Source organism: Salminus brasiliensis, chromosome 12, assembly GCF_030463535.1.
Source record: "Salminus brasiliensis chromosome 12, fSalBra1.hap2, whole genome shotgun sequence".
Classification (NCBI taxonomy): domain Eukaryota; kingdom Metazoa; phylum Chordata; class Actinopteri; order Characiformes; family Bryconidae; genus Salminus; species Salminus brasiliensis.
The window spans coordinates 3623870-3645282 of NC_132889.1; the positions used below are offsets into that span (position 1 = coordinate 3623870).

At 44.3% G+C, this 21413-nt stretch overlaps 1 protein-coding gene across 1 annotated transcript in view; it reads right to left on the reverse strand.

The window, feature by feature from the left end:
* Positions 1–222: 222 nt before the first annotated feature.
* xylt1 (xylosyltransferase I) overlaps positions 223–21413 on the reverse strand; it is a 98849-nt gene continuing 77658 nt past the window's right edge. The window contains exons 8-11 of the mRNA XM_072693921.1: positions 18236–18501; positions 15406–15601; positions 10553–10886; positions 223–5993 (exon numbers count right to left, since the gene is read on the reverse strand). Of these exons, the coding sequence (XP_072550022.1) occupies positions 5671–5993; positions 10553–10886; positions 15406–15601; positions 18236–18501 (1119 nt within the window). The 3' untranslated portion in view covers positions 223–5670. The remainder of the gene's footprint in view (positions 5994–10552; positions 10887–15405; positions 15602–18235; positions 18502–21413) is intronic.

The window sequence follows — 21413 nt, forward strand, 5'->3', positions numbered from 1 at the left end:
CATAGAACCCATGGACAAAACTTTCTGGTTCCCAGTTGGGCTGCCCATTCAGGTCCCACATCAGCAAGTTATTTGAGGCCATATATATATATACTTATGAGGCCATATACTAGCAAACATTATGGGCGTTTACGGAGGTAGCGTTATTTGTTCCTGCCTGTTTTCTAGTCGCCTTTCATTCCGACGTCCCGTCGTTTCGACACAAAAACACTGAAGAACACAGATTTTTATCTCGTTTAATTCCAAAAAAATTCAGTTTGAAAAAAGAGAGCGACACAGAGCAGTAATACAGAAGGCATTTACACCAGCAGAGAGATGACTTTCAATTCTGTTTTCTTTTTTTGTCACATGAGAAGAAATAAAAGCAAAGGAGATGTCTGATGTCTGATGTCCGACGTTGACAGAAGGAAAAGCTAAGGCACGCAGGTCTCCTCCTGCCGGAGAGAGAGCCGAGAGTCCGGATCAATTGTGCAACAAGTTGGCCCAACAAGAACAACAAAAAAAACAAAAAAAAAAACAAAAACCAACTGTAACATTCCAGCACAGAGAACAATCTGCCGTGAGACCCCGCAGGACCCTCTGAAAGGCAAAATGATCATTAAGAGCTCAAGAATAAAAGAGAAATAAACAAACAAACAAATAAAATTCTCGCACATCATCAGACTAGCACAGTTTTCGCACCGACCTCCCACACCGTTTCCCCAGCGCCAGGAGCCGAACACTTCTTTTAACTTAAGGTTATTTACAGTAAAAACATCTGTCCGTTACAAAATACTTTACAGGATCATTCCTACCAAAATAGCTATAGTACAGAAGACGTGTCGGAAATAGTGGAACAGTATTAAATAAGCTTCCGTGTGATGGTAATCAAAGCGGCCATCTTTGAAAACGTCGTTGGAAAAGGGGGCGGGAGACATGAGGGTAGCCGTCACCCACCACCCCACAAAAGATTCCCCAACCCACCCTTCCCAAAGTAAAGCAAAAGCTGTGCAGTGTTTACGGTTGTACACTCTCAGTCGTACACACAGAGCACAAATACTACTGTATAACCCCTCCCACTCCCTCCCACACACACACACACACACACACATGTACACACACACACACTGTGAAAAATGAAAGTCAAGTCAGTTGTGAAAAGCAAGTCAAAAGTTCCCCGAACTCACATTGCTTAGTTCTACAACCAGCCAACATGCTAATGTGGGGGGGGTTCACATGGGTTCCAGGTGGGTTTGTACATGTGTTTTTACTGGGAACCAGTTACTGGGCTTCCCAATCTGCCCCCGATTCACTACAGCCTATCTTCACCTCACATGGGTCCCATCTAGACCCTGTATGCAGTGTACAGCGTAGATGGGGTCCATGCTTAACCCCTGACCCTGGTGGGCATCCATATGTGTGGCCAACGAGTGCTAGAGTTCTTCCTACTCTGGACTGTTCTGGGGATTCAAACCTATGACCTCCTGATGATCATGGAGCTGCACAGATTCCCGTTGCAGGACTCTAGGGAGCTCACTGAGAGATCTCCAACCCTTACAGCCTGGCAGCTTCACAGGAGAACTTCTTAGCTTGCAATGGGAGTCAATGGAGGTTGCATTTTCGAGCATTTCTATTGGTCCATTCAGCATGAAATGTGGACACAATGTAAGGAACAACTGCCAGATGTTAAAACGTGGCAAATATTTTGGAGCTTTTTGCAAAAAGAGAGACAAAATGTGAGTTAGGAGAACTTCTGACCAGAGTTACCTCAACTTAGTGGACCTGACTTTCATGTTCCCACCACAAAGTCAAATTCCTGCCATCCTTACAAGGATGAACTCTCCCTTAGCGTCAAGTCTCAAGCTCTTAAATTAGAAAAGAAATGGGTTGTTCAAGAGATAAATAAAAGGAAAGACCTGCTGTCGTCGTCGTTGTTGCTGTAGTACCTTCACGATTATACAATACTGATGTAACACCACTTAGACAAGCATTAGAAGAGAAGTGGACGCCCTCGCCGAAGCTGCGTTCCACTGTTTGTCCACCCCACTGAGAACACGGCACAAATAACAACAAGTGCTTGACCCTAATTGTGAGCCTTTGCTCCACCCCTCCCACTTCTGTTTTTTTTGTTTGTTTGTTTGTTTGTATCACATGACAACACCGACACTTCACTTTTAATAGACAAGCCGTGTCTCGGTGGGAGACCAGAGAACAATCTCGGTTGCATACAGTAAGTCAAGGCTGGACCTGGGTTACGACGTCCCGGAAAAAGGGCGGCGCCCTCAAATAGGCCTCAGTTTATATATATATATGTGTGTGTGTGTATATAGATAGATATAGAGATGTGTAGGGAGTCTCTATACTGTCAGTGTAAAACCATAAAAGGTTGGTCCAAGGCAAACCTTCAGAATCCGGGCCAGCCTTCAATCTTCTCGGGCTAAAAATACGTCCCTCCCGGTCAGGAAAGAGAGGGGCTACCCTATCATTATTATAGACGTCCTTTCATGGTAAGGGCGCACCCCACGTCGCCACCACTTGCTCAGTCAGGAAAAAGTGATGCGGCGGACGTGCCACATAGGAGCGCTTCAGCAGGAGGATGTTCTCTAGGAGTTCCTCTGATGGCCTACAGCTCAGGTTTTACAACACCACTGACCTTAATGAACAATCTGGCGTTGAAAAAGCTAAATAATGATGAGCAGCAGGAGCACAACACGTTATCCAGGTCTTCTCGGTCTACTACCAGAGCTTTGGAGATGTTCTCAGGAGTTCTACTGATGGCCTACAGCTCAGGTTTTACAACAACACTGACCTCCATAGTACTGTGGTGTTGAAAAAGCTGAATAATGATGAGCAGCGGGAGCACAATACGTTCTCCAGTTCGTCTAGGTCTGCACTGGAGCTTTTGGAGATGTTCTCTATAAGTTTCAGTGATGGCCTACAGCCAACGCAGACCTCCGTAGTACTGACAAACTATCTGGTGTTGAAGAAGCTAAATAATGATGAGCAGCAGAAGAGCAATACGTTCTCCAGGTCTCCTCAGTCTGCTACCACAGCTTTGGAGAAGTTCTCCAGATGTTCCACTAATGGCCTAAAGCTCAGGTTTTACAACAACACTGACCTCCATAGTACTGAATGAACAATCTGACGTTAAAAAAGCTAAATAATGATGAGCAGCAGGAGCACAATACTCCTGGTCTCTTCGGCATGCTACCAGAGCTTTGGAGATGTTCTCAGGAGTTCCAAACCTCTGATGACATCTACAACTCAACGATCTGGTAAATACCGATCAGCAGAAGAACAAAACGTTCTCCAGGTCTCCTCGATCTGCTACCAGAGCTTTGGAGATGTCCTCAGGAGTTCCAAACCTCTGATGGCCTACAACTCAACAATCTGGTAAATACCGATCAGCAGAAGAACAAAGCGTTCTCCAGGTCTCCTCGGTCTGCTACCAGAGCTTTGGAGATGTTCTACTAATGTCCTACAGCTTAGGTTTTACAACAACGCAGACCTCCATAGTACTGAAAAAGCTAAATAATGATGAGCAGCAGAAGCACAATACGTTCTCCGGGTCGTCTAGGTCTGCACCGGAGATTGAGGGCTGTACAGACGGACCTCGGGGAAGGCAAAGGTGAAGGAATGCAAGCTTAACAATGCTAAGACTGATACAACGTCGCGCACGTTTGTCTTTAATTGTCTTTATTTAATATCATCTTTCAGTTTTTATAGAGTTCTACGTTTGGGGCGATTTGGCCTTTGTAAATAAAGGCAGCTTGTTTACAAAAAAAGGTATTGATCGAGCTGCAAAAACAGCATATAGACATTAGTCATTGACTAAAAAAATACCCATTTCATTTATATAAACACATGAATAAATAGCCAGCTCAGTTCCCCTCACCCTAAACCGTAAATCTTCCGCTTCAGGAAAAAAAAAAAATAATAATAATAATAACATAATAATAATATATATATTTTTTTAATTTTTTGATTATTATCCCCCCCCCCGTGTGCCAGCACAGCTGACACCTTCCATTTCAAGTCAGGCAGCCTGCAGGCAACAGCATGTTGTACAGGCGGAGTTCGGAAAGCCGAGAGAGAGAGAGAGAGGGAGAGAGGGAGAGAGGGAGGCAGCCCGGCAGGTCAAAGAAGCGTCTCTCGCTCCATCTTACACTGGTGGAAATGTGGGAGTGTGGCCTTGTTCAACTCTACTTGGCAATACATCCAACGTTCACTTACATAGACAAGCCCTTGAAGTACTGCTGCGGCTGTGACGAAGCGCAATGCCGTCTGCGCGCAGCAGGAGGTGCACTCGAACGGCTGATGAGCTCTCGCGTTTTTTTTCTTCTCGCGTTTGCGCTTGTAGCTCGGTATTTCATGGGCTAATCTGTAATCTGTGAGAAGGGGAATTCCACCAAATTTCCCTGAAATTCCCCTCGAAGTTCCTGTAAGATTCAGCGGGGGAGGTGTAAATAAAGCGATCCCAAATTGGAACGTGTGAAAAACACTAATACAGACGTTTTATTGGCTATCCAGACCCACCAGCGATCCGATCACGATGTACCCTTCCACCTTGAGTCCAGAGTCCAAAGATACGTATGTCCAAATGTTTGTGGACACCCCTTTTAATGAATGCATTCGGCTACTTTAGGTTGCACCCATTGCTGAGTTGTCTACAGCCTGAATGCCAAGCCTTGGAGGCATTGGCACTTGCTGTCTGATTCCATTTAACCCCTCTGTGAACAGTTAAGCAAAGTGATCTGTTCAGATACAGGGTACATTAGAAGGGTCATGTGATTGGACTTGGGCAGTAAATCGGACTTGCCTACAGCCTGGGCGTAGCTTTAGTAACACTGACCCTTGACGTCTGATTTATTCACCATCACTGTGAACAATTTAGCAAGGTGATCTGTTCAGACTAATGCCAGATGCATACAGGGCACATGTGATTGGACTTGGCAAGTAAATCGGATTTGTCTACAGCCTGAATGTAGCCTTGACACTTGTCTGGTGTCTGGTACCATTCACCACCACTTTAAACAATTTAGCAAGGTGATCCGTTCAGACTAATGTCAGATACAGGGCACATTAGAAGGGTCAAGTGATCGGACTTGGATTGGACAGAATTCTGACTGTGAGTGTTTCACACCAACCCCCTCTGAAAGCCTCCGTTTACATGTCAGCCATATGATTACGCAGGAATCAGAGAGGATTTCCCCTTTCACACATTCTTGTAGTGTGTTGTTTGTGTCGTGACAGACGGGCTTACTCGGACGTCTGCCTTTTGGTCACACTACCAATGTTTAGGTCCACTCTGCGCTCGCCTTTATGAAGACCCTTTATGATTCTGAGCATCCAGCAGCGAAGGCATCTCGTTCTCATCTGTTTAAGGTTCAATCACAGTTATTTCAGTTTTCAAACCTAAAATAAATAGAGGAGGAAAGCTCGACAGCACTCACACGACTACGGGTGGAACGCCCACAGCAAGAACCTCGGCTGAAAGTTCTCAGCGATCGCTTTCGCACCCCACTGGGCCGATCGCGGCGTGTCCGAGAGCCCACAGGGGCGATTACACTCAGGTTCATATGAGTGATGGTATAAAAAACAGAAAAAAGAAAATAAATTAAATAAGAACCAGAAAACGAACAACAGCACAATCAGGTTGGGCAGGTTGCAGCGGCGGCCTCGCGGCTGCTGCTACCTGATCCTGCCGTTCGCTCTGGGCGAGCCCAGCTGAGATTTGGGGTCCGGGCTGAGGGAGCTCCAGGCTGTCTCCCTGCACGTCTGCATGACGGGGCAGCCGCTGGGGGCCGTGGAGCACACGTCCACCGCCGACCACACTTCACCCACTAGGCCGTCCACCCAGCGCTCCAGCTTGGCGCCGGTCAGCCCCGCGTTGTGCTCGGCCGCCTCCACCTCGCCCAGGTGCACGGGGATGTTCAGGATGGGGTTGAGCCCGTGGAAGCTCTGCTCCATGTAGCTGTTCTTAGCCGGCCCGTTGTGCACTTTCAAGGCGTCCTCTGTGGAGGAAAAGCAAACACACACAAACACACACTCAGATTAGCATGTTAAGCCTATTAAAGCCACCAAGCATTAGGCTGGGAAGCAGTGAAACTGTGTTCCCTGTGATGGAGATCCATCTAATACATTAGGATGAGTTTGAGTGGCAAAACTAATCAGCTAACATCAGAACCTGACCTCAGTATTGTGGTTGTTAAAATGGAAAACTGCATTTCCCTAAAATGGAAAACTGCATTTCCTTAGAATGGAAAACTGCATTTCCTTAGAATGGAAAACTGCATTTCCTCTAGAATGGAAAACTGCATTTCCCTAAAATGGAAAACAGCATTTCCTTAGAATGGAAAACTGCATTTCCCTAAAATGGAAAACTGCATTTCCTTAGAATGGAAAACTGCATTTCCCTAAAATGGAAAACTGCATTTCCCCTAGAATGGAAAACTGCATTTCCTTAGAATGGAAAACTGCATTTCCCTAAAATGGAAAACTGCATTTCCTTAGAATGGAAAATTGCATTTCACTAAAATGGAAAACTGCATTTCCTTAGAATGGAAAACTGCAATTCCCTAAAATGGAAAACTACATTTCCTTAGAATGGAAAACTGCATTTCACTAAAATGGAAAACTGCATTTCCTTAGAATGGAAAACTGCAATTCCCTAAAATGGAAAACTGCATCTCCTTAGAATGGAAAACCGCATTTCCCCTAGAATGGAAAACTGCAATTCCCTAAAATGGAAAACTGCATTTCTCTAGAATGGAAAACTGCATTTGGACACCAAACACATCTTGGCTGATTGACTACGTAACAGAAAAATTGTGAAAATTTGAATTTTCTACTGGAGTGTTTCTGTAAAAGTCTGGATACGAGGTAATGTGTTCTACTAAAAGAGCAAGTGGAATCTCAGACAGTGTGAAATGCTGGGAATCGTGACCATTCCTGAACACAAGCCTGATATGCCCTCACTGTTGGAGACCCGGGTGCCTTCCCGGAATCACTGGGTGCAAGGCAGGAATTCTGCCTGGATGGAGTGCCAGTCCATCGCAAGAATACTCAACATCTTGATGCAAGCTGAGAAACCAGTCTCTTTGATGCTAACTTGTAAGGACTTTGGACAGCGAACAGGTCTCGGCTGATTGACTCTGTAACAGGAAAACTGGAAATCAAATCGTCTGGTATGTTCCTGTAAAGTTTGGAATTAGAGGTGTTGGTTAGAGGTTCTACTGAAAGAGCCAGTAGCACGTCTGACCATGTGAAACGCTGGTAATCATGACCCCTTTCCCACTCTGCACTTTCCTGACCGCAACCCTGACATACCCTCACTGACCATGCAAAACGTTCCCTGTGTGAGGGCAGCCGGTGCGTACGCCGAGCCGGCAGCCTTCACGCAGCTGGCCAGGGCTGCATAAAGGCACTGCATAAACTTTAATTAGCTGTGGGTGCAGAGGCACGATGAGCAGGAGGACGAAGCGCCTGCCAGCCGCATTAATCATATACACCACCACAGTGATTCATCCCCAGTTTACCAGCCATGTTCTCCCACATCAACAGCACCCTGCCATCACAGCTCCGCTCTCATTAGGGCTCCTGGCGATCCAGATTTATCCATTATCCAATTTTACTGAAGGTGACGAACATAGACCTCACTCAGAATTAACTAACGGACTAACTAATTAACACTTCATTATTAAACAAATCATGAGGGAAAATTATTAACCTTAAAGGATGGGTTTCATTTGGGGAAAAATTCAATGTTCACAATTTTCCACTTCCCCCGGAATGCTGTCCAAACCAAGTTCTGAAATATATGAACGCAATATAAAAATCCTTACAGTGCAGGTTTACACCTGAGTGTGTTTAATCCAGTAGGACATGACTCCAGTGAGTTTACTCCATGATAGGTTCACTGCTAAGAATTTGTGCCAATATTAGGAACATTTATTTCACATTAGTTAATTTTTCCAGTGAGTTCATTCCTCAGTAGTTTATTCCAGTGTGAGCTTATTCCTAAATCAGTTTATTCCAGTTTGAGTTTTACTAAATCAGTTTATTCCTAAATCAGTTTATTCCAGTTTGAGTTTATTCCTAAATCAGTTTATTCCAGTTTGAGTTTTACTAAATCGGTTTATTCCTAAATCAGTTGATTCCAGTTTGAGTTTTACCAAATCAGTTTATTCCAAAATCAGTTTATTCCAGTTTGAGTTTATTCCAGTTTGAATTTTACTAAATCAGTTTATTCCAGTTTGAGTTTATTTCTAAATCAGTTTATTCCAGTTTGAGTTTATTCCAGTTTGAGTTTTACTAAATCAGTTTATTCCAGTTTGAATTTTACTAAATCAGTTTATTCCAGTTTGAGTTTTACTAAATCAGTTTATTCCAGTTTGAGTTTTACTAAATCAGTTTATTCCAGTTTGAGTTTATTCCTAAATCAGTTTATTCCAGTGAGTTTACTTCATGATAGGTTCACTGCTAAGAATTTATGCCAATATTAGGAACATTTATTTCTAACGGGTGAATTTTTCCAGTGAGATCATTCCAATTCATTCCTAAAGCATATCCCTAAATGAATTAATTCTGGTTTCAGTTAATGAATTAATGGAATTTATCTATGGATTTATCTAATAATTGAATGCCAGTGTGTTTACATTATGGCATCAGTTTATTCCAGTGTGAGATTAACATAGGCCTCACTCAGAATTAACGGACCAACTGATAAACAGTTCATTATTAGACAAATCATGAGGGCAAATATATTAACCTTAAAGGATGGGTAAACATTTTACTTTTTGCATTAATGTATTAATTTAATGATGTAATGAAACGAATATGAGTGTATTCCAGTCTTGGTTTACACCTAGGAGAGTTTGTTCCAGCTTGAGGTTATTTTCCTAATTGACTTTGTTCCAGTGCAGATTATTCCGGGTTTATTCATAAGTGAGTTGATTGCAGTGTAAATGTATTCCTGGGTAAGGTGACCTAGGTTTTGTGTACTCCTCACACGCAAGCCTATATTTAGCTGATGGAGCAGAACGAGCACAAAGCTCTACGCAAAGCCTCCGAGAGCCAAAGTGAGGGTGACCTCACACAGCACGACTTTCCACAAGCCAGGTACTGATGGTAACGCCAGAGACGGAGTTTATCATTACATCTGAGGAGCACATTACTGCGCCTCTCACACGAGCGTCACTGCCTTTAAACGAATCTCCTGAGACTGATGGGAGGCAAAGTCAAAGCGGAAATCAAAGCCGTAAATCTGGGCGTTCTGAGCGGAATATCGGAACGATGCTACATGTTAGGGTGATCTGCTCGGGGTGAAGAAGAACAGGAAGAAGAAAGCTCACAGAGCGGCGGCACAGCTCCGCAGTGATGCTGAGTGCTGGCAGGGGGATGTTTTTACTGCCTGGTAATGTGCAGGCTTCATTCCCCAATGCTGTGCATGTGTTCTACATGTGTTTAATGAGATTCTGACTCCAGTGTGTTTAGTTTAGCGAGTTTATTGCTAAGACAATCTGTTCCACTGGAATTTCAGTTTATTCCAGTATTAGTTTATTCCTAAATAAAATGATTCCAGTATAAGTTTATTTAATAAAATGATTCCAGCATGTGTTTATTCCTAAATAAAATGATTCCAGCATGAGTTTATTCCAGTATGAATTATTCCAGTATGAGTTTATTTAATAAAATTATTCCAGCATGAGTTTATTTAATAAAATTATTCCAGCATGAGTTTATTTAATAATATTATTCCAGCATGAGTTTATTCCTAAATAAAATTATTCCAGCATGAGTTTATTCCAGTATGAGTTTATTTAATAAAATTATTCCAGTATGAATTTATTCCTAAATAAAATTATTCCAGCATGAGTTTATTCCTAAATAAAAATATTCCAGCATGAGTTTATTAATAAATAAAAATATTCCAGCATAAGTTTATTTCTAAATAAAATTATTCCAGCATGAGTTTATTCCTAAATCAAAAATATTCCAGCATGAGTTTATTCCTAAATAAAATTATTCCAGCATGAGTTTATTCCAGTATGAGTTTATTTAATAAAATTATTCCAGCATGAGTTTATTCCTAAATAAAATTATTCCAGCATGAGTTTATTCCTAAATAAAATTATTCCAGCATGAGTTTATTTCTAAATAAAATTATTCCAGCATGAGTTTATTTAATAAATAATTTAATAAAAAAATAAATAATAAAAAATATATTTTATTTAATAAATTTCAATAATTTAAATACTGAAATTGTTGTTCTGATATACAGTACAGTACAGATTTTTGATGGAGTTATATATTTAACTTGTTTTAAAAAATGATGTCTCAAACAGACACAATAATCTGTAACCTGGCAACCTGAAAATAAGGTAATCAAATTTAGCAAGGCAGACTTAGATTTGGGTCACTTTGCAATGGAAATGCTGACCACATTTGTCATCTGTATTCATATCATACCACACCGCCCACTGAAAAAAAGTGCCTTAAATGAGATTCCCTGGAAATCATGCTGGGAATCGGAAATGTAGGAAAACTGAGGAAAACTAGATCTATGTCTCACCTTGGCGGATAGGCAGGTGTTTGTGGTGGGTGAGGGGCGTGATGAGGAAGCGTGTTTCGGCCACGGGGCTCCAGTGGTGCAGCACTCGGACCGTCCACATGCCGGGTCGCAGCGGCAGGTTCAGGGGGGGCCGGTAGTGCGTGAACTCGGCGCTCGCGTCGATCAGGATGTCGTAGGTGGCGGCGATGACGTTGGTGGGGTCGATCCACACCACAGTCACCGTCACGTTGGGCCCTTTGCCCCACTTCTGCATCCCCACTGGCTCGTCTGTCGGACCCATCAGATTCCCAAAGTTCCGGAAGATTCTCTCCTTAGCGTCCCAGTCAGTCCCGATCTGATGCAAGGAGCGGAAAAGAGAGAGAAAGCAGGCATGAAGATCAGAGGCAGACGGAGTGAAGACCCCTGGTGATCTGAGGGCCCCCAAATGTTTTGACTGTTCTTCTGTTATCTGCTACGTTCAGCTTTCGACACCATATTCCAAACACTTTCCACTGACCAAGGAAACAATGCCATCTCGGACCATTTCAGAGTTAGTAACAGTTATTTAGGAAATTTGTGGCATAAACTTGATTATTTTGGAACTTTTTAGTAAATTATTTTTGAAAATATTCCGAATACAGATTTACTGTAATACAGATCCCACTATGTATCGGCCAATTTTCAGCCAAAATACGCGATTGGCCAACATTTTTCTAATTTAGCCGAATTGGAGAGTCGTTCCAATCATATTCACGAGTTAAGGATTACAGCAGCTCTACACAGGGCTCCTTGTCTTAAATGAGAACATTAAATTAGCAACAATAGTAGCACTAAACTAAATTACATCATATCTGAACAAACTTGATTTGTCAATGTTTTAAAATCCTCAAGATTTGTGTTGCTGAAAGAATGTCAATCCCAATCTGTACCTCCTAAAGCAAGCTCAAAGTTACAGGTTAGTAGACATGGGTATCAAACCCACAACCCACCGTGCCATCACTGCCCCTTCTACGAACCACAGAAATGTCAGCCATGCTACGGCACCCCTGGAGCAAATGGTTAAAGGCCTTGCTTAAGGGCCCAACTGTGGCAGGTTATCAGATGTGGGTATCAAACCCAAAACCCTCTGTTCTGCCCTTCGAAAGCCAGGGTCAGCCATGTTATGGCACTCACGGTGAAACAGAGGGTAAAGGGACTTGCTCAAGGTTCCAACTGTAACAGTAGACCCGGGTATAAAACCAACAACCTTCTGTAGTGACCTTTGCAAGCTGGGGTCAGAGTGCAGTGCCAGGCAAAAGCCCAACAGTGGTAAGTTTAGCAGACATAGGCATCAAACCCACAACCCTTTCTTAAGCCCTCTGCAATGATCTACGAAAGCCCGGATCAGAGCACAGGGTCACGCATGCTACAGCACACCTGGAGCAGAGAAGGTTAAGGGTCTTGCTCAAGGGCCCAATAGTGGCAGCTTAGAGGACACGGGTATCAAACTCACAACCTTGTGATCAATAACTCAATGCCCTATTATCATAAATGATGCAAGACGTTTCAAGGCTGTCTGGTGCATAAGAGAGTCCGAATAAAACTGGACCACCGCACCTGGGTGTCATTACCCATGAGCACCGGAGTAGCCAGTGTGCTCTGCAGAGACAGCCCGAAGCCACTGCCATGAAGCTGTAAACCACTTAACTTCATCTGGTGCCCAGACCCCCCTCTCAGAGCGAACGATCAAACCCCTTTCTTTCTCAAGCGCTGTTTTCTGGAGGCGCTGGCTCGGCTGGGGAGCAGAGGGGCAGAGAGGGGAGGAGTGGAGGAGAGGAGGAGGACTGTTGTCTTGCGTAGGAGACCGAGAGAGAGAGAGAGAGAAAGAGAGAGAGAGAGACGCCTCGGGGTTCTGGCACCAGATAACTCCCGGCCTCCCACCCGCCTCCGCCGCTGCCACAAATACACACACAGAATCTAGTACTGGGCACCAGGTTTGATGCCGGTTTGATGCGGTTTGGTTGAGCTCGACTGGTACCAGCCGTCCTGATCAGAGTCATGTGTGCAGTGAAACAATCTATTGACGTAAACTGGGCCTCTCGCATTGACTGATCATCTTGTCAAGGGGTGGGATCTGTACCTAGGCGACTAGAGGGTGAGGGCATCCCCAAAACCCGGGCTGGTCTTGTGGGGGTTTCCCGGTATGCAAAGGGTAGTACCTACCAGAAGTGCTCCAGGGAAGGACAGCTGGTGACCTGGCGACAGGGTCACGGGCAGCCAAGGCTCACTGATGTGATCTATGTTGGCCCCACCTCCCACCTTAAACATGCCTTAAAAGGATTTGCTGGTAACATCTTGGTGCCAGATACCACAGGACACCTTCAGAGGTCTTGTGGAGTCCATGCCTTGATGGGCCAGAGCTGTTTTGGAGACATTAGAGGGACCTACACAACATCAGGCAGGTGGTTGTAATGTCATGTCTGATTGGTATCAACTATTGCTTTAAAAAGTGCAGCTCTAAATGCGAACTGTTCTTCTAGATCATTAGAGCTGGACTGTACAGCTCGAGTATGAACTGTTCTTTTAGATCGTCACGGAGGAAATATACAGCTCTGGATATTCTGCATCAGTATAGTTGGATTGCCCAGCTTTGCATGTGAACTGTTCTTTTAGAACAGTTTTTCGTTTGGGTTAGACTGTACTGCTCTCGTTCTTACACACTCTACAATTACATTTGACAGCTCTGGATGTGAACTGTTCCTCTGGACCTTTCGAGTTGAACTGTACAGCTCTTGATGTGAGCTGTTCTTATTTTTATTTACTTATATCTTTAAACATATCTTATAATTGCATCTGACAGCTCTGGGAGCTGTTCTTCTAGATTATTTGCGGTGGACTGTGAAGTTCTTGGTGTGAACTGTTCTTCTAAATCTCTTGAGTTTGACTGCACAGCTCTGGATTTGAGCTGTTCTTCAAGGTCTTTTGAGTTGGACTGTACATATCTGGGTGTGAACTGTTCTTCTAGATCTTCACGGTGGAACTATACAGCTCTGGATATTCTGCATTGTTGTAGTTGGATTGCACAGCTTTGCATGTGAACTGTTCCTTTAGCTATTTTGGGTTAGATTGTACAGCTCTCAATTAAGCTGTTCTTACAGACTGTACGATTACATTTGACAGCTCTGGATGTGAACTGTTCCTCTGGATCTTTTGAGTTGGACTCAGCAGCTCTTGATGTGAGCTGTTCCTATGTATGTGAGCTGTCTTATCTTAATTGCATCTGACAGCTCTGCATGTGCAGCTCTGAGCGCGAACTGTTCTTCTAGATCCTTTCGGTTGGCCTGAACAGCTCTGGCTGTACTAGGTGTGAACTGTTCTTCTGGATCTTTCGTCTCTGGAACCAGACATGAAAATGCCTGAGCAGTGAAAAGAAGGAAGTTGACAGGATTGGCTACTTAGGAACAGCAGCGTTGTGGGAAGTGTGGATCCGCTCATTGTATCACGTTCGCCGTAGAGTCCTTTGTACCTGTGTCTCTTTCCAGGTGTGGAACATCACAGAGCTGCTAGCGGGCTGTTAATGGTCCCTGTTATTCCTGTGTCTCTGTAAGTGTTATTCCACACAACACAGCATGCGTCCCCGTCCCCCGCCCCCCAGCCGCCCCCCTCCCTTCGTCTCGCAGCAGATAAACCTGGCGCAGCAAAGCGTGCAGTCATTATTTTATCCCCCCGCACTCCGGGCAGACAAATCACTGATTACGCCAAAGGGCAAGATGACAGGTACGGCGCTGGCTGACAGCTAAATCAATGAAGAATGTCTGAATTATTGGTTGTTTAACGGAGGATGTCAGGCAGAATGTGCAGCAGACTAAGATTACCAATAATATTCGGAGGTCAATTTCCCCCCTACCAACTCACCCCCCCCCTCATCCCCTTCGCAATGCACACGTTACGAGAGCTCTCGCGCGTATATACACACCGCCAGAACACTTTTACTGCGTTAAGCAAGAACAAAGCAAGCATTGTTCTCCGACTGTTTTTTTTTTTTTAATCAACAGAACCACTGTATTTTTACAACAACCACTTCTTCAACGTCCAAGAGCAGAGCATAAATGAGCTGGACCGACACCACCTGACTTGTTTGTGCACTTCTGTTCAGAGTGCTTTCACTGTTGAGAAGACGTGATAATAATAATAATAAATAAATGAAGCGATTCAGTGCAGTGAGCATGAATCACTGCAGGGGAAGAGCTGCGGGATTCTGATCCAAGTGTGCACAAGAAGATTTACCTGGACCTTTTTTACCTGAGCATTCTTCTCCCAGCCTGCTTGAGGAACCATGCTGAGGAACGTGAGGAACGTTCTCCAAACCAGCACACCCCAACACACACTCTCACTAGGGTTCCAGAGGTCAAGAAATACACCTCCATAGGTTCTCCCTGTGCCACCAAAACAGCTAGGAATGGTCAATGCATGGACTCCACAAGACCTCTGAAAGTGTCCTGTGATACGGTACCAGTCAAAAGTTTGAACACACCTGTTTAAATGTGTGCTGATCATCCCATGTGTCCCCGAGTGTCCTCAGTGTCTTCTTTTTAAAAAAACAACAACAGGTGTGTCCAAACTTTTGACTGGCACGGTATCTCGCACCGAGACATTAGCAGCTTTAAGTCCTTTAAGTAAGATTGTGAGATGGGGCCTCCATGAGGGCACCCAGTTACTGTCTTGGAGCACGTCTTTCCTTGGAGCACGTCTGGTGGATACTAACTGACTGACCGCTGCCTGATGTTTTACGGATGCTCTGACCCTTCAGTTCGTACAGGATGCCACAAAGAGGCCAGTGTGTCCAGAAGCATCTGTGATTACTACTAATTATTAGCCAGATTCTCACTACGTACCTCTGCAAACTGCAGCCTGCTGAAGGTGTTGGGGGGGTTGGTGAATTTGAAGAACTTCTTGGGCATGACCCAGGTCTCTAGGGTCTCCAGCTTGCTGGTGGCCAGATTGGTGGCATGATGCCTCACCAGGTAGCCCTGGAACTCGTCAGACAAGAAGTAGATATGGACAGACACAGGATGTCCCATTGCAAAGTACCTGTAAGGGGAAGGGGAAACACATGTATACGGTTCATTCGGAAACATCAAGTCCCTGCCCACTTCACTGTAAACTGGTTTGTACCCACTGAACTGGTTATAAACTAGTGTACTTGACAAAAGAAATGACCTCTTGGTTCAGGAGTTCTTAAAAAAAAGAATCTGGGGCAAAATAACAGGGTGGTGAACAGGCTGTAATAGCACATCTAAGCAATGTACATTCTATGGTGTCCTTAAAGACCCTACTTTTAGGGCTTGTGCAAATGAGGACTGCAAGGCCAAAGTTGGGCCCAGAAGAATCCTTGCAAGATTTACTGGTTCTTTCCAAACGTTACTGACTAAGAACCTTTATAAAGTCACCGGCCGTTTCTGAGATACTACGTTTTGCCACACCAGCGACGGCACACCGCTGAGCCCAGCAGGCGGACAGAACGATACAAAGCCAGGCGGAGGAGGAGGAGCAGCAGCAGCAGCAGCAGCAGCAGGAGGAGGTGCCGAAAGGAGGCTCATCAGTATTCCAGTAGGACTGGAGGAGCTCCACAGCCCCCCTGACAAGTAGAACAGCAAATATTTACAGCGGCCCGGCCCTCGGGGAGTCGTCCAGCACGCGGGCACTAACAGAGACTCCATTCACACACCTCACCTCCCTCTCCCACCGCTGATGTCACAGTGCCCTGCCAAAAACAGAAAACTCCCTCTCTCCCGCACCCCTCCGCCTGCACCCACACGCACTCCACAGCAGCAACAAGCAGCTCCTTGTGCCCTCCAACAACCACCCCCGCCCCAAACCACCCTCCACCTCCCTTCACGGCCTCTCCTGGCTTGGGGGGGGCAGGCTTTCCTCCTGAAAACTGACCCAGGCCTGTTTAGGGTCTGAATGCACTGGGGGCTTCTCCCACATCAGCTCTTTTCACAAACAGAAGCGCCGCTGTGTCAACGCTTTTGCGGTCAATTAAGTGACCATTCCGTTAATTTACTGGACAGGTTTCGCTAAATCCGTAACATCGTGTATACGTTACATCCTGATTGGACAGTGGAGCGCATTCTATCGTCTCAGTTTGGTTTGGGGTTTTTTTCCAAGCTGGGAGAAGCTGTGAGGTGGACAGCAGTTGTTGTACTGCTGCTAAACCGTTCATGGCTAATTATGCTGACGTTCCTTAAACCAGCATTTAAAGCGCTGTTTGTCGCGTTATGTAAGGTTCTATAGAGACTGACTGCGTCCCCCTGTCTCATCAGTTTGACAGGATTCATAATTAAATGCTGTCTTCCATCACTGTTCTCTTCTGGGAATTCCCAGACAGCGATAAAGAGGCGGTTTCAGCTTTTTAAAAGTTCTTCCCATCTTCAGGATGCGTTAGAAGAGGTTCCTCCTGGTCTTTAAATGTGAGCTACATTTGGATTTGAGCTGTTCGTCCAGACCTTTAAAGTCAGCCTGCACAGCTCTGAATATGAGCTGTTCTTACAGTTCATCAGAACTCTTCTTCTAGATCTTTAAAGTCTTTCAGATCCTGTGAGTTGGACTGGATGTGAGCTGCTCTCCCGGAGTTTTTTCGAGCTGGATTGTGCAGCTCGGGATGTGAGCTATACTTATAGATCTTCAGATCCGGACAGTACAACTCTGGATGTGAGCTGTTCTTTTACACTTTTCAAGCTGGACAGTACAGCTCGGGATGTGAGCTGTTCTTATAGATATTCAGATCCGGATAGTACAACTCTAAATGTGAGGTCTGGATTTGAGCTTTTCGTCCACATCTTTAAAGTCGGACTGCAGAGCTCTGGATTTGAGCTGTTCTTTCAGATCTTAGACTGTGCGATTTTGGATGTGAGCTGCTCTTCTGGAGTTTTTTCGAGCTAGATTGTGCAGCTCTGAATGTTGGATGTTCTTACAGATCTTCCAGATAATGCAATATGAGCTGTTCTTTTAGACTTTGCAAGCTGGACCATACAGCTCTAGTTGTGAGCTGTTCTCATAGACTTTTTATGTTGCTGTTCTTATAGATGTTTAAAGTTAGAATATACAGTTCTGCATGTAAGCTGTTCTCCTGGACACTGTAGGTAGGATTATACAGCTCTAGATGTGAGCTGCTCTTTCAGATCTTTAGAGTTGTATTGTACAGCTCTGGATGTGAGCTGCTCTTCTGGAATTTTCGAGATGGATTGTGCAGCTCTGAAAGTGAGCTGATCTCACTGATCTTCAGATCTGGATAGCACAACTCTAGATGCGGGCTGTTATTTTAGCCATTATAGGGTGGACTACACTGCTCTGGATGTGAGCTGTTCTTGTAGATGTTTAAAGCTGGATTATACAGCTCTGGGTGTGAGCTGTTCTTCTAGCCATTTTGAGCTGAACTGTACATCTCAATGTTAACTGTTCTAGATCTTTAAAGTCAGACTGTACATGTCTGCGTGTGTAGCGTTCTAGATCTATGAGCTGGACTGAAAATATTTGGATGTGAGCTGTTCGTTTAGCTCTTTAAAGTAGTACTGTATAGCTCCAGACGAAAGCTGTTCTTCTAGGCCTTTAGAGTGGAACTGTGTAGCTGTGGATGTGATCTGTCTCACAGCTGATTAAAGATGGACTTTAAAGCATATTTATCATGTAAAACTGAGAATTCCACCAAAAGACAGTACTGACCTGCAGCGGTTGTCGCTGGAGTCGCCCTGCAGTGAGGTGGTAGCCCGGGCCAGGCCGAGGCGGGCGAAAGCGTGGAAGTGTGTGAGCAGGGCGTCGTTCAGGCTGTGGACGCCGTCGGCTTCGTCATAAACGTTCTCCCAGTAAGAGCTGAGGCCTGGCGTTCCTAGTGGGAGGCTGCCGAAGAGGAAGGAATCCAGCTGGTTCACAATCTCCTGGTTCACGCTGGCCTCAAACTTCCGCGCAAAGAACGTTGGCCGTGTCGTTTGCTGGGGGGAGACAGAGGAAGAGGATAAGGATGAAGAGAGATGCTGACAGACGGGCGGTGTACTGAGGCTTAGGAAGAAAGGCGAGAGAGAGAGACAGAGAGGGAGATGAAATGGCAAGTGGAATTAAAAGAGTGGCATAGCATCCAGTGGGATACACAGGGAAGGAATAAACACACACACACAGCAATGCACAAACACACACACACAGCAGAGAGAGTTGGAGTTTATAGCTCTGGATATGAGCTGTTCTTGTAGATCTATAGAGTCCTGCATCCTTAGAGGTGGACTGTGCAGCTGTCACGTGAGCTGTTCTTCTACATCTTTGGAGCTGGATTGTGCAGCTTTTCAGGTGAGCTGTTCTTCTATGCCCTGCTTCCTTAGTGCTGAACCTTACAACTGTGGACGTAAATGGTTCTTTGGACTGCACAGCCCTTCATGTAAGCTGTTCTTCATGTTTATAGTTGTACTGTGCAGCTCTGGATGTTAGCTGTTCTTCTAGACCTTTAGAGCTGGATTTTGCAGCTCTGGGTGTGAACTGTTCTTCTACATCTTTAGAGCAGGATTGTGCAGCTCTTCGTGTGAGCTGTTCTTCTATGCCCTGCATCCTTAGAGCTGGACCTTACAACTGTGAATGTGAACTGTTCTTCGGGATCTTTAACTTTTAAAGTAAAGTAAAGATTAAATCTTTAAAGTACGACCCTTCATGTGAGCTTTTCTTCATGTGTAGAATTGTACTGTGCAGATCTGGATGTGAACTGTTCTTCTACATCTTTAGAGCTGGATTGTGGCAGCTCTTTATGTGAGCTGTTCTTCTATGCCCTGCATCTTTAGAGCTGGACCATACAACTGTGAACGTGAACTGTTCTTTCAGATCTTTAAAGTTTAAAGTAAAGTTTAAATCTTTAAAGTACAGCCCTTCATGTGAGCTGTTCTTCATGTTTAGAGTTGTACTGTGCAGCTCTGGATGTGAACTGTTCTTCAAACCATGCACAGGAAATAAATAAAACACACACAGTGACACACGTACACACACACACACACACACACACGCAGAGCAAAGCCAGAGACTGTAAGAGAGCCCCCTTTTCTCAGGAGATGTAATTGACGATAAAAATAAAAATCAAAGCAGAGCTATCTCTGGCAGAACGTACGCCTCGGCTTCTGCTCACTTCAGTCAACACACATCAACCTCGCCCATCCGCAGACTCGGCCCGCTAACACGGAGCAGATAAAGAAAGCACTTGTGAGGAAGCCGGAACGCTCAAAGAGCGAGAAAAAATCTTCCGTGCTTGAAATAGTTTCAACCCGACAGCAGACCCCCAGTAGGCTTCCATTTTCCCCATTTTTTCACCTTTTTGGAAAGATGGAAAAGCGAAAACAAAGGATTTTACACTGATTCGATTCTTCCCCCAAAGCAGCGACAGAGCTGGAATGAGGGGGGAGGGAGAGAGAGAGGGAAATAATAAGGTGATTTAGAGCGGCGTGTCCAGGAAGTTCTTTCAGCACTCTCTCTTTCGAGGCTCCAGGCGGAGAACTGCTTGTGAACAAACTGAAACTGCCACAACGCATTTCAAGCCTCCGTCGCTCGGCCCTTTGTCTGCTCTCTTTTCACGGGCCGTCGCGAAAAACTGAGCATTGTCAAAGGGTAATTACTCAATACCCCACCACTGTGCTTAGGCCTTCAGCCTTAATGGCCAGCCCGACCCTCTCAGGCCCCTCCCCCACTGCTTTCTTTCTCTCTCTCTCTCTTTTTCCCGGCGTAGACTGGAAATGGTTAACCCTTAGGAGTCTGGAGTTATCACTGTAGTTCTGCTGGATTATTTATACTGCCGTCCGTTTACCGGTTAAAACACTGGAATCACAGTTTAGGAGGTTGGAATCACTCCTCAAAAGACTGGACTCACCATTCAAAGATTTTGAATCAGTGTTAAAATAAATCTGAATCACTGTTCAAAATTTTGGAATCAACATTTTTAACTTTAATAGAATTAATTTGAAGTCCAGAATCACTGTAAAAAACCTGGAAGCAGAGTTTAATAGACTGGAGTCACAAGGTTCAAGGTTCAGTGTTTTAAAAATCAGTGATTACAATCCTGGAATCGACTCTGAATCAACTCTGGAATCATCTCTGAATCACTGTTCAACTCTGAATCAACATTTTTTAAAACATTGTTAAAAAGATCATCATTCATATATTTGGAATCCCAGTTTAGGAAACTGGAATCAGTATTTAAAAGACTGGAATCAAAATTCTGTTTTTAAAGTTTGGAATCAACATTTTAAGGAATTATATTTTAAAAGTCCAGAATCACTGTAAAAAACTGGAATCAGAGTTTAATAGACTAGAGTGACAATGTAAGGGTTCAGTGTTTCAAAAATCAGTGTTTACAATCCTAAAATTGCTGTTTAAAAAATCAAAACATTTAAAAGATTGCAGTTACTGACTAACTGCTGTGAAGTCTGAATCAGTCTTCTGAATCACTGTCTGAATCAGTGGATGTATGGAATCAACAAACGCTCTCAGGTCCCTCCCGGCCTGACGAATCAACAGTAATACGGTATCAACCGTAAGGAATCAACTCTGGAATCGTTGTTCAAAAAATATGAATCACTGTTCAAAAGTTTGTATCAACATTTAACAGACTGCAGTTACTGTCTTAAATACTATCATGGGAGGAGCAGTGGGATCAGTGTTTAAAAGAATCAGCATTGAAGAGAGTCAAATCACTGAAGATGGAATCACGGTCATATCTGTGGCATAATGGTCATGTCAATGGCATAATGGTATAAGTAACTGGAATTACCATTCAAATGTCTGAAAATTTGGGAGATCTGAATCAGTTTAAAGTATGGAATCAACATTAAAAATGCTGGGATCAGTATTTAAAAGACTTTAAATAGTGAAATCACCA